Below are 17,451 nucleotides of genomic sequence, written 5' to 3'. Positions count from 1 at the left end.
GGTAGATCAGAGGGACAGGGCACTAGAACTGGGTCTCTTCCCCATTCTCTTGCTGTCTCCTCTGCAACTCCCATCCATCCTCTCTCTCTCTCCCATTCATCTCATCATCAGGAGCCTGTGTGTGCGGCTCCACGCTTGCATGTCCCCACTTCCCCCTTTTATTCAGGCTGGCAGTGAGGAGAGGAGCTGCAGCACAGCGGGAGGGAGTACAATCCAGCGCTGAGATCCACACAACTGCACAGCCATTGACACCATAGCACAGCGCACACTGACACCGCACAGCACACATTGAGACCAGTCTGTTCACAGTGCTCAGGCTGGACACTTACATAGAGCACAAGGAGAAGAAAACTGTACAAAACTGGAAGGCTGCCGCTGTCATGTCAGGGCAACTTTCAGTGAGCGCTGCACCGGAGTGGTAATTTTCGCAATCCTCCACTCCACTCATTACTTTCTGCTCTCCAGCTACATTGGTCGGGGAGGGGGGGCAGGCTCAGAGAGGTCATACTGTTGGGTCCCATGGCTTAATGAGAATTGTAAGGAGAGCACCTGTGTACTGCTCTGCCTGTGCGCGGCTCACCAGACTACTTTTCCCGAGCATGCACCTTTCCTCTTCGGCCGCCAATCTCATCAGGACTCTAAGTGTAGGCACAGATTGGAGGGAGATTGGTCATGTAGCCCTGTCATCACTCGCCCCCAGCTTAAATCCACTCGCCAAATGCTAGTAGGCGAGTGGAAATTTTGAGGGCTGTATGTGTATATTATATATACATACACACACACATACACATACATAACACACACACACACACCTAGAATTTTTTATATATATATATATATATATATATATATATATATATATATATATATATATATATATATATATATATATATATATATATATATATATATATATATATATATATATATATATATATATATATATATATATATATATATATATATATATATATATTTATTTATTATATAAAAAATTATCTTAACCAATACTTACTGTAATTAACTAGGCACAGATATCAGGTTAGCACGATTTAAAACCGATTTAATCTGAAAAGATGGAACTATTCTATGTAGAAGCTTGCCATCTAAAATGTCATAACATATATCATGAATCATTCAGACATAATCAATAATGTATGGTGGAATAATACTTTTGTCATACATTTTCTTCACACTGACAATTGTATATACAGTACTGACTCATGTATTTACTCATTCAGGGCTGCTAAAGCAATTTACCTAGAAAAGCAAATGCCTGTTGAAGGGACCTTCTGCATAATAGTACATATTAAAAATTCTCTGGGGGATTTGATGGGTACTATGAAAATGTGCCACTTTCAGGCCACAAATGGTACTGTGAATAATCTTAATCTAGTTTGTTTTGCTAAATATGTAAGAAATGCTGGACAGGTACTAACAGCTATTGACGAGTTGCTTTCTCCCAATGATGAATTAGCATCCACAGGCACATGTCGAACAAGTAGCAGGAAAGAACTGCTTAGGCTGGACACTTTACAATCAATGCATTCCGTTAGAAGACAAACCTGTGTAATCCTCTTCAGCCCATCAGTTTAACAAGATATGCGTCTTGTTAGAGACACATTACGGTTTTGTTTCAAGTAAAAGGGGACAAGAAAGCATTCAGCTATAAAACAGCAGCCATAGTTATATAGTTATCCTAATTCACAAAAAAAGCATTACATGACAAAATTGCTAGAAAAGCCTTGGTGCGAAGTTCCACATAACCACACACCAGATCCTGCGATTGCTCAACCCACTGAGCCTAGCATAATAATATATTATATTAAAAAAATAAAATAAAAAAACACAAAAACACACACACAATTTTGAATGCTACATCTTTGTTACCCACATATTAAGACCTAGTCTGCCGATTCTACCTCTGTGGCTAAAAATCAACCAAAATTGTGTCTGCTTACATCACTAACTGACCGATCCTGTGGCTCCTGTGAAAAGGTTGGTACACAAAGTACTTTCCTGTGCTCTACAAGTCCCAGCATTCAATGCTTCTAAGTAAACTTAAGCAGCAGTAAACATTAAAAAGATTGGATGAATGATCGTAAAGTTCCTCAATGTTTCCCAGCAGGTGAAACAGAGGATGGTACAAATTGTACAAAAACAAATTCTCGGACAAAAGGCTCTTTTTGTTGTTTGTTTTTGATCATACACATGTCCCACAAAAACAGTATGCATTAAAACGCGAAACGTTCTGTTCACGTATGAGAAATTTTAGTTTTTCCCTTTGGAAATTTTAATTTAAAAAGCAGATGTCAAACGTTGGGTACACACTGTACAAAAATGTCATGATCATGCCTCATACAGAACTATACTCCTTCCCTCTTCCACCACTACTACAATCTCATCCATATACCACAGGGAGATTTGGGAGGAGTATACACATATTCAATTAGGTATCCAGCCTTCATAACAAGATTTAATATGGATTTAACACATGCAAACCTAACTAATGAGTAATGGGTGGAGGCAGTAGAGAGGAACAAGGTTCACTGATCTAAGTGTATGATTCATAATGACTTGTGAAGTAATGTGCGAGATAGGTGAGGAAAATAAAGCCTATACAGTGACTTTTGGATGGATATTAAATGATATTTATAGCACTACCTGGGGCGAGTTCCTGTTTTCTTGGATCCCCTGCAGTTCTTCTCCTAGTCCCAGACATATGGGCTCATTTAGAGATAGCATAATTGACAATGTTTTATGTCGCCAAGTCTAACATTGTTGCCGGTAGGCTGTCTATGTAAAATTTGCATGTGCAATTCTAGATGCTTAAAATTTGGCTGGTTTATATTCATACTTTATAGATTCTAGGACCCTTCCATGGTCTCCAAAAGAAGCCCATGAAAAACACAAGAACCCAGAACAGCTCCACTACTGGACGGACAAGAATTGTCGAGTTGTATGTAATGCAACAGAAATGACTGCCGTTAACCTAGTGGAGGTGTTCAAACATTTTTGTAATCTGTATTTTATTTAATTCAAGAATAAAAAAATAAAAAATAAATTATAAAATGTGTGAATATGTATATAATAAAAACACACACACACACACACACACACACACACACATACACGGCATGCCTCCAAATATGGACAACTGTCTTGGCACACATGTAAACAAAACAAGTGATAACATTTCTTGTGTATAACAACCCAAGATCAACTATTCTAATTGCTATGATACACAGGTAGAATTCCAACAATGCAAGATCTATTTGGATTGATCCAATTTGGCAGCATCTGGTCTTTCGCAATTTCGATATTCCCTGCAGTCTCCTGTGGGATGTTTTTTGCCAGTGGATGGCATTACCCGATCTCTGCTTTCCCACACTTTCTGACGAAGCAGAGTTCTGAGACACTACTGCCATTCCACCACTAGTTACCAGCATATATTGAGGGGAGAAAAGCATATGCTGCGCAATACTACAGAAAGTATATCCTACATAGTGGATGGTAAAGGGTAAACATGGGTGCATATGTTGGATTACACCCACTTATATCATTTAATGACAACATTCTTTTAGAAGCATATTGTTTGTTTTAACATTGATGTTAAGACTAAAAATTGTTTTAGATGGCTTTTATTAAAAAGGACAAGCAACACCTAAAGTTTTTCTCTTCTACAATCCGTTCTAAAAAAAACGGGAAAAAACGTACGTCACAAAACAGACCACAATTGCCAACATCTCCTAAAAATTCAATCTTGCTTGTCCAATTAAAGACTTTGGGCTATTGACTAGCAACAAGCAGCTACTTCTGAGGTTTCCTGATCCACATACGGACCATCAACACACTGAAGTCTAGGGGTCAGCATAACAAAGTAATAACATTTTCAAAAAAGGTGAGCAACAGCGGCAGCAGCCCCATGTGTTCATAACAGGATTACAAATTGGCCAGAAATCTACACCATTCTCATGTTGTTATTGATCAAAACAACGAGGAAGGCTTTTACTGAAACATGTTAGCGTTTTGATGTTGCACTGCTGTTTGTGTGCAATAAAGATTTAAGAAGAAGAAGAAGCAATCGTGTTGCCGGAATTCATTTTGCAATTTTGTTGTATGGGACACAATGGCCTGAGCACTGTTATTCAGCTCATCATCCTACAAACATACGGTAGAGCTTGTGTGAGTTTTTGTCTATATGGATCAAAACAGTCAAGTACACTGATCAAATACATCCAGGTAAGCTGTTCAAAATGCCTAAAGATTTGTGATAATACTCTGCCACTTTTGGAATTCAAATAATCCTAAAAGAACACAATAGTGTCGCCTACCTAATCCAGCTGTGAAATGGTTAGAGGAGGAGTAGAAGCAGTTCCCCCGCCTCACTTGTGCAAGAATGCGCCCTGCACTTTTGTATTTATTTATTTTTTAACCAAAGCCGTGTCCTCCTTTAATAAAAAAGCAGTACCTCTCCATTTCATCACTGTATAGAACAGCGGGTGAAAACAGGAGCATAAGGGAGGTGTGGAAAGCCTATGACTTTAGGCTGTGCAATTTGTTGGGATCAAGCCAATAAGTCAGAGGACCCCAGATCCTGCTGCTATGCCTGCACAGGGGGACATATGCTAGGTACACATGGGCAGAAAAGTTGCCTAAAAACGAGATAGCTCAGGAACTGTGACTCAGCCCATGTGTACCGCTCTACAGAAGCTGGTCTTAGGACTGGCTCTGTGTCCAGCATCCGATCAGCACTGGCAGCCAATTGGGGATGGAGGGGGCTTTTTGTCCCCCTGTCAGACTACAATAGTACAGCGGGGGGATTGCTGCAACATTGCGTATTTTAGTATGGCGATCTCTTTCCCCCCCCCCATTCAGCCCACTGGGCTGTATAAAAATTCACTTATAGTGTGTACCCAGCTTTAGACTTTAACCAGTTGTGCAAGGACAGACTTTTTTTAAACTGCATGTGCATTGGTGCCTCCTCGTGTACTACGTGCTCTCAAAGGTTACATACGCACTTGTCAGGAAGTATACAGAGGTGTGACCAAGACGATGGCCCTACGGGATGCTGCAGCAAAAACCATGAACAAGCCTTAGATTAAGAAATAAAAACCACACACCCAATCACCACACGCGTGCATGTGTGTGACAGAGGCAGCATTGATGCATACAGATCAGCGAGCTCCAATAGTTCTCTGTAACATGTAGAACATGTCGGAGCTATTTATAAATACGCAACCATTGCAAACTGAACATCCAAGATTCAGCAATTCTGCCCAGCAATTAGGTGCCCAGTACTTCAATATATGTGCCATTATGAGCAATGGCAAGAGTTACATACATTGGAAAAGAAGCAATCAGCTCACATTCATCCACAATGTATATGTGAATTGATACTGTGAGAAAACATGTCAGCAAACATGGATATAATAAACTGCTAGCTCTGCAGAAAGAACAAGCTTGTAATGATCAGTACACTTCGTGTTTTATTTTTTATTTTTTTAGGCACCCAAGAAATATTATACATTTGTTATTTTAAACAAACGTTATTGCAAAGACTGACTGTTCATGACCTTGCAATATATAAAATATACTGCATTTGCACATGGTAAGCCTGTAGAGGACTGTCCCAACCATCAAAATAAACCACTATTGCGTGGGGGAAATAAAATGATAATGTCCTATGTGATGGTTACATGGATGCTCAGATACAGCAAGTGTGTCCGAAGGAATGGTGTGATCCAAAGAGCGATCTATGGTGGGTGACCTGTGCAGGGTGGTTGTTGCTGCCTCCCACACCTTTATATTCATTTGATAATATTGGCTGAGTAAATATGTTTTGCAGTGAACTGATGGACACAGTAGAGTGTATATGAATTTCCACTAGTTTCCCCCTGAGGAAGATTGCGTGCAATTGAAATGTGTTGGGGCTTGGTATCTATTGTGAGATTGTCCATTAAGCATTCATCATGTAACATTCATCTCACAGATCATTATGTTACTGCATCCACTTTCTACCTGTACTTACTTGCCTATTAGTCTACAAATCAATTATGTTTATAGTTTTTTTTCCCCACGCAATAGTGGTTCATTTTGATGGATGGGTGTATTCATTAAAGCAAAGTTCCGACCACAATTTCACTTTTTAAATATAAATACCCCTGCAATACACAAGCTTAATGTATTCTAGTAAAGTTAGTCTGTAAACTAAGGTCCGTTTTGTTAGGTTGTTACAGCATTTAGACACTTTATAAAATAGAAATTGACTAGGGCCATCTTAAGTGTGGGCATCATGAAGCCAGCCTTTATGACTTCCTGGATTTCAGCCTTGCAAATCTCACACATGCTCAGTGCTGCACAAGCAGTGTCAGATCAGGTTTCAGTACCTGTGCTGTCCAAGTCGCATGATTCTTTGAGACTGGGGAATGCACAGACTCCTGGAAAGTTACACCCACTACATTCCCAGGAGTCTGTGCGGTGTAGTTTAGGAAGCATTAAGCACCTAGGTGCAGGAAGTGGGAAGATTAACTATTCTGCCTAGCAACAACACTTTGAAGGCATCGTAAAGGACTAATGACATTTTTTTAAAACTACTGATGTAATGTTATATTTATGGGTGGAACTCCACTTAATCATCTACAGGGTTAAGCCTCATTCAAAAACGCAATTTTCCCTCCACTCAACCCGAGAGCAGAATTAAAAAACTGAAAGATCATCGTACCAACACTGGTTAGTGGAGAGGTTAGTGTGGTGATCTCCTCCCCCACTTTGCCCTTGTGTTTTGACAGGCGGACAGCCACCCCCCAACAGAACACACTAATCAACGTGCACAGCCATTGGCTGCTAATGTTGATTGGACACTGGTTAGCCAATATGTCTCTTTCTCAAAAGCTGGTCTTTAGACGGCTGTATACGCTGACCGAATGTTGGCCAGTTCAACAGATACGCGGGCCCATGTTATTTTATGTACTGCAAGATCACTGTCATCTTTAACCCAACACATCATGATCAGCAATTCCACTACTTTTAATAATGGTCTTCTCAATAAAGTTTGTAAAAAAAATAAAAAAAATATTCTTGAATCTTAGGTGCCCAAAAAGTCCTCTATATTCACTCTAAAAAAGGTTTATGCGATGCCTCTGGATGTGGCACACCAAGCTGATACAGATCATGTAGTCTGTTATAGACTAGTCAGTACATACTGTAGCTATCAATACAAAGAATCAAGGCAGACAATACTTGAAGACAATACCAGATACACAAATCAAAGTAAAAGCTCAATTCCAAAAACGTTGTGATTCGGCACTGCGTTGCTTTAACTGACAATTGCGCGGTCTTGCGACGTGGCTCCCAAACAAAATTAATGTCCTTTTTTTCCCACAAATAGAGCTTTCTTTTGGTGGAAGTTGATCACCTCTGTAGGTTTTCATTTTTTGTGCTATAAACAAAAACAGAGTGACAATTTTGAAATAAAAAAAATAAAAATGTTTTATTTTGCTATAATAAATATCCCACAAAAAAAAAAAAAAAAAAAAATAAAAAAAAATTATATATATATATATATATATATATATATAAAAATCCGTCAGTTTAGGCCGATACGTATTCTACACATTTGTGGTAAATCGCAATAAGCGTTTATCGATTGATTTGCGCAAAAGTTATAGCGTCTACAAAATAGGGGATATTTTTGATTTTTATTGTGACTGCGACATTATGGTGGACACATCGGACACTTTTGGACGCCATTGATACAGCGATCAGTGCTATAAAAATGCACCGATTACTGTAAAAATGACACTGGCAGTGAAGGGTTTAACCAGTAGGGGGCGATGAAGGGGTCACGTGTGTCCTAGGGATGTGTTCCACCTGGGGGGGGGGGGGGCGTGGCTACGTGTGACACGACACTGATAACCGTTCCCAATTACAGTGTCCTGTCACTAGGAAGAATGGGGAAATGCTTGTTTACATCAGTATTTCCCCTTTCTTCCTCTCTGTGAGACGATCGAGGGTATCCCCGCGGACATAGATTCCGCGGGACCCGTGGGTGGACTCACCGAGCTTGCGGTGGGTGCACGCCCACCCACAATGTCGCATCTTAAAGGGGACATACATGTACGCCTATTTGTCCAACCGTGCCATTGTGTCGACGTATATCGTCGTGCGCTGGTCGGCAAGGGGTTACAATCTGAATAAGACGAGTGATTTCCAAATCGCAAACTCATTTTATTCACAATAGAACCTGAGAAATTCTCTTTTTTTTTTTTTTTTATATTTATAAAATTGTAAAAGTAAAAAAAAAAAGCAATTTTGAAATATATGATAGCAACATATCTGAAAGTTGGGACAAGGCAACAAAAATATGGCAAAATAAGTGGTACCAACAAGGAAGAGCTGGAAGAACATTTTACAACCAGTTAGGTTAATTGGCAATAGGTCAGTAACATGATTGGGTATAAGAAGGGCATCTTAGAGAGTCAGAGTGTCTCAGAAGCAAAGATGGACAGAGGTTCACCAATCTGAAAAGCTGCATCTAGAATTGCCAAACAATTTCAGAATATTGTTACACAACATAAAATTGTAAAGACTTTAAATATATCAGCTACAGTACATAAATTTAAAAGATTGTGAATCTTGAGAAATCCCTGTGCGCAAGAGACTGAAACACAATATGCCTGTGATCTTTGGAACCTTAGATAACACTGTATTAAAAAACTGGCATAATTCTGCGAAGGGCTCATAAAAACTATAAAAATGTAAGCTTAAAGCTCCATCATGCAAAAAATCCATATCTGAAAATGATCCACAAATGCTGCAGTCTTCTGTGGGCCAAAGCTCATTTAAAAATGGTCTGCTGCAAAGTGGAAAACTGCTCAATGGGCAAACAAATTGAAATTTGACATACATTTTGGCAACCGTGGGAACCACATACTCCAGACTAAAGAGAGGGGCCTTCCAGGTTGTTATCGGCGCTCAGTTCCAATGCCTGCATCACTAATGGTATGGGGGCGCATCAGTGTGTATGGAATGGGCAGCTTGTACATATGGAAGGGCACCATCAATATTGAAAGATATATCCAGGTTTTAGAGCAGCATATACGCGCAATCCAGACATCTTATTCAAGAAAGGCCTTGTGTATTTCATCAGGACAATGCTAGACTGCAGAAGGGAGGGGGAGAGAGGTGCCAGGAAACCAATAGCGTAGCACAGTTGATTGAGTGAACAAGATCGGCAGGAGGAAGGTGGCGTGACTAGCCTCTGAAACACGTTGCGATTGGTCCTCTCTCCTCGAGGTTTAACAGGTGCTGACCAACCCACGTCTGCTCGTGATCAGTGTTCTCTCTCCTGTTTCACAAAGCTGCGGCAAGAACTCCACGATCCCTCGTGGGATCATCCCCATAGTCCATCCAGACAAAGACTGTCACCACTTTCATCCTGCGAGTCAAACCTGTTATTGATTTTACATGTTATTCACCCAATAAACTGTTACATCATTGGCTGCCTGGCACCTCTCTACCCTTCCCTTCTGTTTGTTGGTTCCCTGATTCCTAGATTCCATTTGAGAGCACAGTTATTTTGGATAGATTTTTGAATTTGTATTTTACCTGGACTGAGCACATGAGATATTCTTTGTGTATACCCACATGTACATTAAAACATTTATACTTTGGTAACTTTACACTGGACTGGAGAATTTGTTCAATACTAAATTGCATACTGCATCTATGACAACAGCCTGCCTTTGTAGTAAAAAGTCCAGGTGCTTAAAGGGGGTGCCTGCAGTCCAGATCTTTCAAAAACATAAAAAAAATTCATATACACATATGCCAAGCAAATCTACATTTGGTAGTACTGTAGGTGACAGCTAAATATCCAACCCAATAAAAAATCAGACGGACTTTAAAATGGGAAAGTTAATCTCATCTTAAAGAGAACTGTTGTGTCTGTGCCCAAAAAGGGCCAGTCATTGGTATTAGAATACCAACCAGGTGCGGTTTGGCTAAGAATTTTCTGCCTATCTCCATAGACAAAAGACAATTAGAAAAAAAATCATCGTTTGTTAAGCCTGGTGGTGGTGACTGAACCACCCTCAAAATTAATGTGACAATTTAGCAGGCATCATCTAAAATGCAATCTGCGTGTGGCAAGTTTTGCAGTAACATTCAGCAGTGTCCCTTACACACTTGCATGGCAAGAAATGGATTGCCATTTTTCAGGATCAATTCAAAACCAAATAGGTACATTTTCAGGGTACTGTTTTTGTACAATTAACATTCCTAGAAAATGTCTTCTAAAGATAGCAATTCATTAGGTTTGGCGTTCAGGTTCACTTTAATGCATAGCTTCTCTAGTATATGCGAGCATCGTATAATCATTTCTAGAGTCCCAGAAGACAAACCTCTTAGATTTTTCACCAGTTTTGGCTGTATGTGGACCTGCTGCTGTAGCCAAACACTCAAAAGTACGTACATCCTGGTCATACGGACTGTTTCCAGTCATTATCATTTGTCAACCTGCTTCCTGAATGTTCTAAAAAAGCACATTCCTCAGTAATTGCACTTGAGCTTGTTTTCAGTGCTTTAATGCTTCCATCATGAGGATTATGTCACTGAATTCTACAGAACGCCATGACTCACAAGTTCTCTTCTCCTTCCAAATCACAATACCGTCTCTCTGCACATACTGTACGTAGTCAACTGTAGATGTCCTTTCTTATGTGCAAACTATGCAAAGAAAGTTAAAACTGATTCATCAACCAAGATGACACGTATATTCTCAATTGCCCCTAAACCTGGCAGCGGATTTATCTGCCAACTAGACCCATCACTTTTTACCTTGGTAAAAGTGGTCCCTAACACAAATAAAAAAATGTCAATCTACCTACTTACTGAGTATACATACAGCAAAAGAAACTTAAAGGGTTACTAAAGGAATTTTTTTCTTTTAGCTAAATAGCTTCCTTTACCTTACTGCAGTCCTGGTTTCATGTCCTCATTGTTCGATTCTGCTCTGATGTTGCTGTAATTCTCCTCTGTTTTGGACACTTCCTGGTGGTCTTCCTGATCACCACAGTACTGGGAGATTTTAGTTTCGTTTTCAAACCAATACTGCTCTATGGCACTGTCCAGCACAGATACAGCATAACATGCTAAAACGAAACTAAATGCAAAAACGAAACTAGAAAACTACAGGTACATTATATGATTGATTTTTATCTATTTTTAATCGTTTTTAAAAGGAATCAGTTAACTTTTATGTCTCTATACCCTGTAAACAGTAATTTCAGGCAAATTTTTTTTTCCTTTAGTGACCCTTTAACATGGGTTCCAAATCTTCCATACTCTCCAAAAGTTCTAAAAAAAGTTCAGCTATATATTTACTTTATCCTGCAGCCATCACGACACCTACTGTTCCCTTTATTAGCCAGAAAATCCTTATGTGTCACTTATTGATGGCCAGGCTCTTCTGCAGGGCATACTGAGGGTTTTGATCTTGGGTTAGAAGTTTAAAAATTGAGTACAGGACTCAGGTCTGCATGCTGGGTTCTTACTTGAAGCCAACACAGTACACAGTAGTACCTGTATTGCACTACAATTTTTTTGGATGGGGCATGCTCTAGTAAACGTGCAATGACACTGCAAGATAAGGAGGTTAAAATGTGCCTTTTCATGTCAAACGTTGCATTTCCTATTTAAAAGTGGATATATGCTTTCAAATAGAAAGCAGTGGTCGACTAGAACACCTGTTGACAATGCCACTGATCCGGGGCTCAGGTAGGTCTCATTTACAGGGCCTGGGCTCAATTCGGATAGTAGGAAATATTGGTTTACAAATCGACAACTATAACACTAGACAGTCCAACTACTGAAGGTTAAAGGGTCAAAGTAGGGACTACAATACAATTAAAATCAAACCAAATAAATATCACACACACACACACACACACACACACAGTACTTCATTGAAGATTTTCGCATTGATACATGCTGCATGGAGTGTGTTGTGTTTGAAAAAAACTCCTTTACTGACCCAACAAGACTAGCATAGGAAAGGTTTCGTACAGGATTTAAAAAAAATATATAAAAAAAAAAAAAAAAAAAAAAAAGGGCCTGCAGTCCAAGCATAGAGGACCATATTGGCATTTATAGGTTTCTGAACACCTTCCTTATTTCACTCAGTTCTACTTGGCACAAATAACCAATGAAAACAAACGCTACACGACCAAAGAAAAGCAGACCATTTGTAAACAAATACGCACATGAAATACCTGTCTCCTTACAAAAAAGCAATTTCTGAAGATTTTCCAAGCAGGCATGCGACTTGTTGGATGTTAATAAAAAAAAGGATACAGCCTTAAAGCTCCATGGTTCGTTCCAATCGCAAGAATCTTCTGCACTGGATCAAATGCCATAGCGGAGGGCTCGAAGGGGAATCCATGGCGAACCGTCTAAAAACATAAGATTAAAAAAAGAAGGGTTATATGACTGCAGGTTATAGGTAACAATATACTGATATAAAAAATAAAATAAAAAAGTCAGATAATTATATATATATATATATATATAAATATATATATATATATATATATAAATATATATATATATATAAATATATAAATATATACACACACACACACACACACACACACACACACACACACACACAAAAAAAAAGCATATTTCAACACAATTAGATATGATATACTTTCCTTTCCATTTACTAATGCTAGCAGCATTAAAATTAAAAATAATCAATACTGACTGGGTGAAGATCAACTTTAATGATAGGTGCGTTTAGCATTTTTCAATGGCCAGAGTGAATTATGCTACCAAATTGTAATTTCTGTACAAAATATAGCACATGGGTTATTTTCATCCATTTCTTAATTAGCCCATAGGACTTTATAGTCTATATGTTGTGAGCCAAGTCTACAAGACGGTTCGATTGCAGATGAGAACATCAATTAAAACAAACCATCTTGCAGCTCCTCAGTACAGATCAGTGGGTGATTCAACCAGCAATATGAAAAAGAAAAGTTGCATGGACGCAGCGATTAGAAGACTAGTTAGCAAATCTTAGCGACAAAACATGGCATCACTTACATAGACAAAGACTGCATGAGCGGCACATTATGTCAACATATTTGCTACAAGTTTTCCAATTCCTGCACACTTGCAACTCTTTTATAAATTATTATTCTGGCCAATGTAACGAACACCTTAAAACCTTTCTTTACATGCCTAAATGCATTACATGCATGATCTTGTGGATGTCATCTCTTGTGCTTCCAAAAATTCTCCATACTGAAAGCAGAATTTTCACAAGTTTCATGTGAAAAAAAAAACAGACAATCAAGTACTGTCCGAAATACTTTATTTGCACCAACATATAGTTTTCCAGGACAAACTTTCGGAGTATGTACCCTTCATCAAGGTCCCAGCAGTACCAATTCACAAAAGTTTAAGACCATGTTCACATGGCGCCAATTTAGCAATGAGATTTGACATGTTAAGCCGCATGCCAAATCAGTGCTATTGCTGGGAATGGCACCGCCTGAATCTGTGCGACGCCGCAGTGATTCCCAAATATCGTTTCTGCACGACTTTTGGCGACTTCAATAGACATGTGTGCATGAACCCACTCAGATATCTGTCAAATCGCCCTCAAAGTCAGGCTGAAACGTTGGTTTAAAATTGTGGGAGTTCAGCTGTACTTGTACGATTTCAAGCCCGCCCTCAGTGTGAACGTGGACTTGGCAGAATCTTAAGAAAAATTAATTTCCCTCAGATGGTTTCTTTTTAACATTCCGCTAAACAATTTGTAAAATTAGTACTGCTGGGACCTTAACCACTTAAGACCCGGACCATTATGCAGGTTAAGGATCTTGCCCCTTTTTGCGATTCGGCACTGCGTCGCTTTAACTGAAAATTGCGCAGTCGTGCGACACGGTTCCCAAACAAAATTTGCGTCTTTTTTTCCCACAAATAGAGCTTTCTTTTTGTGACTGCGACATTATGGCGGACACATTGGACAATTTTGACACATTTTTGGGATCATTGTCATTTTCACAGCGAAAAGTGCTATAAAAATGCACCGATTACTGTGAAAATGACAATTGCAGTTTAGGAGTTAACCCCCTTCAGCGCCCCCTAGTGGTTAAGTGTGACCTCATATGTGTTTCTAACTGTAGGGGGCGGGGCTGGACGTGTGACGTCAGTAATGGTCTTTCCCTATATCAGGGAACAGACAATCACTGACATTGCCACAATGAATAACGGGGAAGGTGTGTTTACACACACACACACACACACCTCTCCCCGTTCTTCAGCTCCAGTGACCGATCACGGAGCTTCGGGTCGCGAGCGCACCGCCGCGCTTGCGACCCCACGGCTGCGCCTTAAAGAGACACGTACAGGTACGTGATTGTGCCCAGCCTTGCTATTCTTCCGACGTATATTGCCGTGAAGGGGTCCTTAAGTGGTTAAGGAAGGGGGACATACCCCAAAAGCGTGTCCTAAAAAATTGTATATATTAAAAAAAATAAAAAAAATAAATGAAGAGTAAAGGAGAGTACTCAATTGTCGCAAGTGCACCAATACAGCTACAATCAGCTCAAGCAATGTGGAAAAACACCAAGCATACATTGTCTTACATTGCGAAGAGGGCTAAAATGTGAAGGTGGTCTAAGCCTTTCCAATTTTAAGATTTACTATAGGGAAGTGCCTTAACACTCAGTTGGAGACATCAAGAAAAATCAAAAAGGTCTGGGGAAATACATACACACACACACACACACACACACACACACACACACACCGCTATGGTAGGGAGTAACCTGGCCCATGCCCCTTGGTTCCCCTTCAATCTATACAGAGGTCTTTGGGACAACTCTTTGCTCACTATTCATACTTAAATATAGAACACCATTAATTAGAAGGAAGTTCAGTCTTCATTGATGTCTCCCCTCCTCAAGTTGAGAACCTTCTTATGGTTCCCCCCAGGTGAATCCTCACCTCTTTAGGACTTGGGCGATTAATGGGGATACTAGACGTCTCAAAATTTTTAACACTGCATAGACTAGAACTCATGGAGATGTGTGGAACATTTCCTCCGGATGCCTGGATATATTAAAGCAGCTGCAACACTATTGCCATTCACCTGAAGGGAATGAGATCAGCAGATACATTTATGCTTTGTGCGTTTTTGTAGAAAGACTGCAGGCTGCAACACAAAACCCTACCAAACATTGGTCAATTGAAATCTTTGAAGCCGAACATGCACCTTCCTGCATGAAAAAGTCCCTGCACCTCTTCCACAAGCCCTGCAGGAAACTGCAAATGTGTGAACAGAACCCATAGGAAACCATCTTAACAAAAGTCAACTGTCATGTTTTCCTGCACTTTGGAAGACGCATTAAAAATGTACAGCTGTGAATCTAGCCAGAGTTTGAAGAAACCATTGCTAATGGATTACTGTCCACTTTCTACAAAATCTTGAATCTGATTTTAATGTTGTCGAGTCCAGATTTGAGGGATAAGGAGCATTTTTTAAAGAGAAATCATAATCAGTGTAGATTCTGAACCATATGACTTGTTTCTCCAAAACGTAGAATTTCTACGACATGCTAGGCTTACTGCCATCTAACTCATTGCTGAAGCTTAAAATTTGATTCTGTAATCTTATACTCGGTCACAGTTTAACTTTTTTTCATTGTACTTTGCTATAATTGTATATTTGTAGCCTTACAACTAAAAGATTATACAAGAAAGAATAAAAATTCAACCTATGTGGCTCATGCCCCAAAAGAGCATTAAAAAATAAAATTGATGGTGCTCCTTCAGTTTTTACATTACAAAGATTATAAAAGAGTTGTTAAAAAGAAAATCAGGGCCACAAAAAAAAAAAACAGGTTGCAAAAGATTAGGATAAACCTAAGATTAGGATAAATCTATATACTATAAAATTTGAATACTTCATTAAAAAGAGAAAAAAAAGGGCATAGTACTGAAACAAATTATTCACAATGGCTAAAAAGAGATCTGGGCCACAAACGTTTAGACAAAAATAAGGGTGAATAAAGCACCTGGATCAGATGGCTTATACCCATAGGTCCTGAAAGAGTTGGAGCTCTGTTATGTCTAAGCCATGGTTTCTAATTTTGGGTGACTCAACGACTGGTATAGTACCACTGGATTAGCGTATGAACAACGTGGTACCTGTATTTAAAAAGGGATTGAAATCTTTCCCAAGTAACTACAAACCGGTTTGTTTAACCGCTTAAAGACTGGAAGGATTTGCCCCCTTAATGACCAGGCCATTTTTTGCAATACGGCACTGTGTCGCTTTAACTGAAAATCGCGTGGTCGTGCGACTCTGAACCCAAACAAAATTGATGTCAGCCCTCACAAAAAAAGCTTTCTGTTGGTGCCATTTGATCACCTCAGTTTATTTCTTTTGTGCTATAAAAAACAAAAAAGCAGACAAAAAAAAAAAAAAAAGTAGGTTTTGCAATAATAAATATCCCCCAAAAATATAATTTCTCCTACATATTTAAGTAAAAAGTATATTTATTGGTTTGAGCAAAAAGTGATAGTGTCTACAATATAGGGGATAGATTTATGGCATTTTTATTATTTTTTCTTTTTTTTGCGGGACTGCGACATTGCGGCTGACAGAGCGGACACTTTTTGGGACCATTGACATTTATACAGTGATCAGGGCTAAAAAAGGAATAGTCTCCGATTACTGTATACATTTAATTGGTAGGCAAGGAGTTAACCCCAGGGGCGATCAAGGGGTTAAATGTGTGTCCTAGGGAGTGTAGCTAACTGTCGGGGGGATGGGACTGCCTGGAGGAGGAGGAGACCGATCGCTGTTCATAATCGGTATGAACAGATCTGTCTCCTCTCTCCTGACAGAACGGAGATCTGTCTATTTACATAGACAGATCTCCGTTCTGTCTCTCTCAGGAGCAATCGCCGGGCACGTGAATCGGCTCAGTCATCACGCCTCCGGTGGTGTGCACCCCCTAGAGCTCTTAAAGCATCTGACGTACAGTACAGCTACGGCCAACCTGTCACAGTATAACTGCAGCAGCTGGTCCTTAACTGGTTAAAGTCTATATTCAGAAAGATACTTGTGGCATAAAGACCAAAGTTTTGCTAGAAAATATTTTAAGTAAAAACGTAGCATGGATTCACAGAAGACAAAGTTATCAAACAAATCTGATTTCTTTTTAGGAGGTAAACAAAAACTTAAACTTAGACGAGTGGCTGAGAACATAGTAGTAGTAGTACCTTAGATTACAAGCAGAATTTGTTCCAGAAGCATGCTTGTAATCCAAAGCACTCGTATATCAAAGCGAGTTTCCCCATAGGAATCAATGGAAGCTCAGGTCGTTCCAGTGTCACTGCTAGTGTATGCAGTTCCACATATAGCCAGAGGTG

At 39.4% G+C, this 17,451-nt stretch overlaps 1 protein-coding gene across 4 annotated transcripts in view; it reads right to left on the bottom strand.

Moving 5' to 3' along the window:
* The window catches only part of STXBP5 (syntaxin binding protein 5), a 546,297-nt gene that overhangs the window by 504,172 nt on the left and 24,674 nt on the right, over positions 1 to 17,451 (bottom strand). For all 4 annotated transcript variants that reach the window (XM_040350878.1, XM_040350875.1, XM_040350876.1 and 1 more), the window contains exon 2: positions 12,355 to 12,452. In XM_040350878.1, coding sequence (XP_040206812.1) covers positions 12,355 to 12,452 — 98 coding nt within the window. The remainder of the gene's footprint in view (positions 1 to 12,354; positions 12,453 to 17,451) is intronic.

The sequence above is a fragment of the Rana temporaria genome, chromosome 4 (genome assembly GCF_905171775.1).
Source record: "Rana temporaria chromosome 4, aRanTem1.1, whole genome shotgun sequence".
NCBI classification, from domain to species: Eukaryota; Metazoa; Chordata; class Amphibia; order Anura; family Ranidae; genus Rana; species Rana temporaria.
The sequence above is the reverse complement of the archived record's forward strand: the minus strand, read 5'-3'. Positions and strand labels throughout refer to the sequence as shown.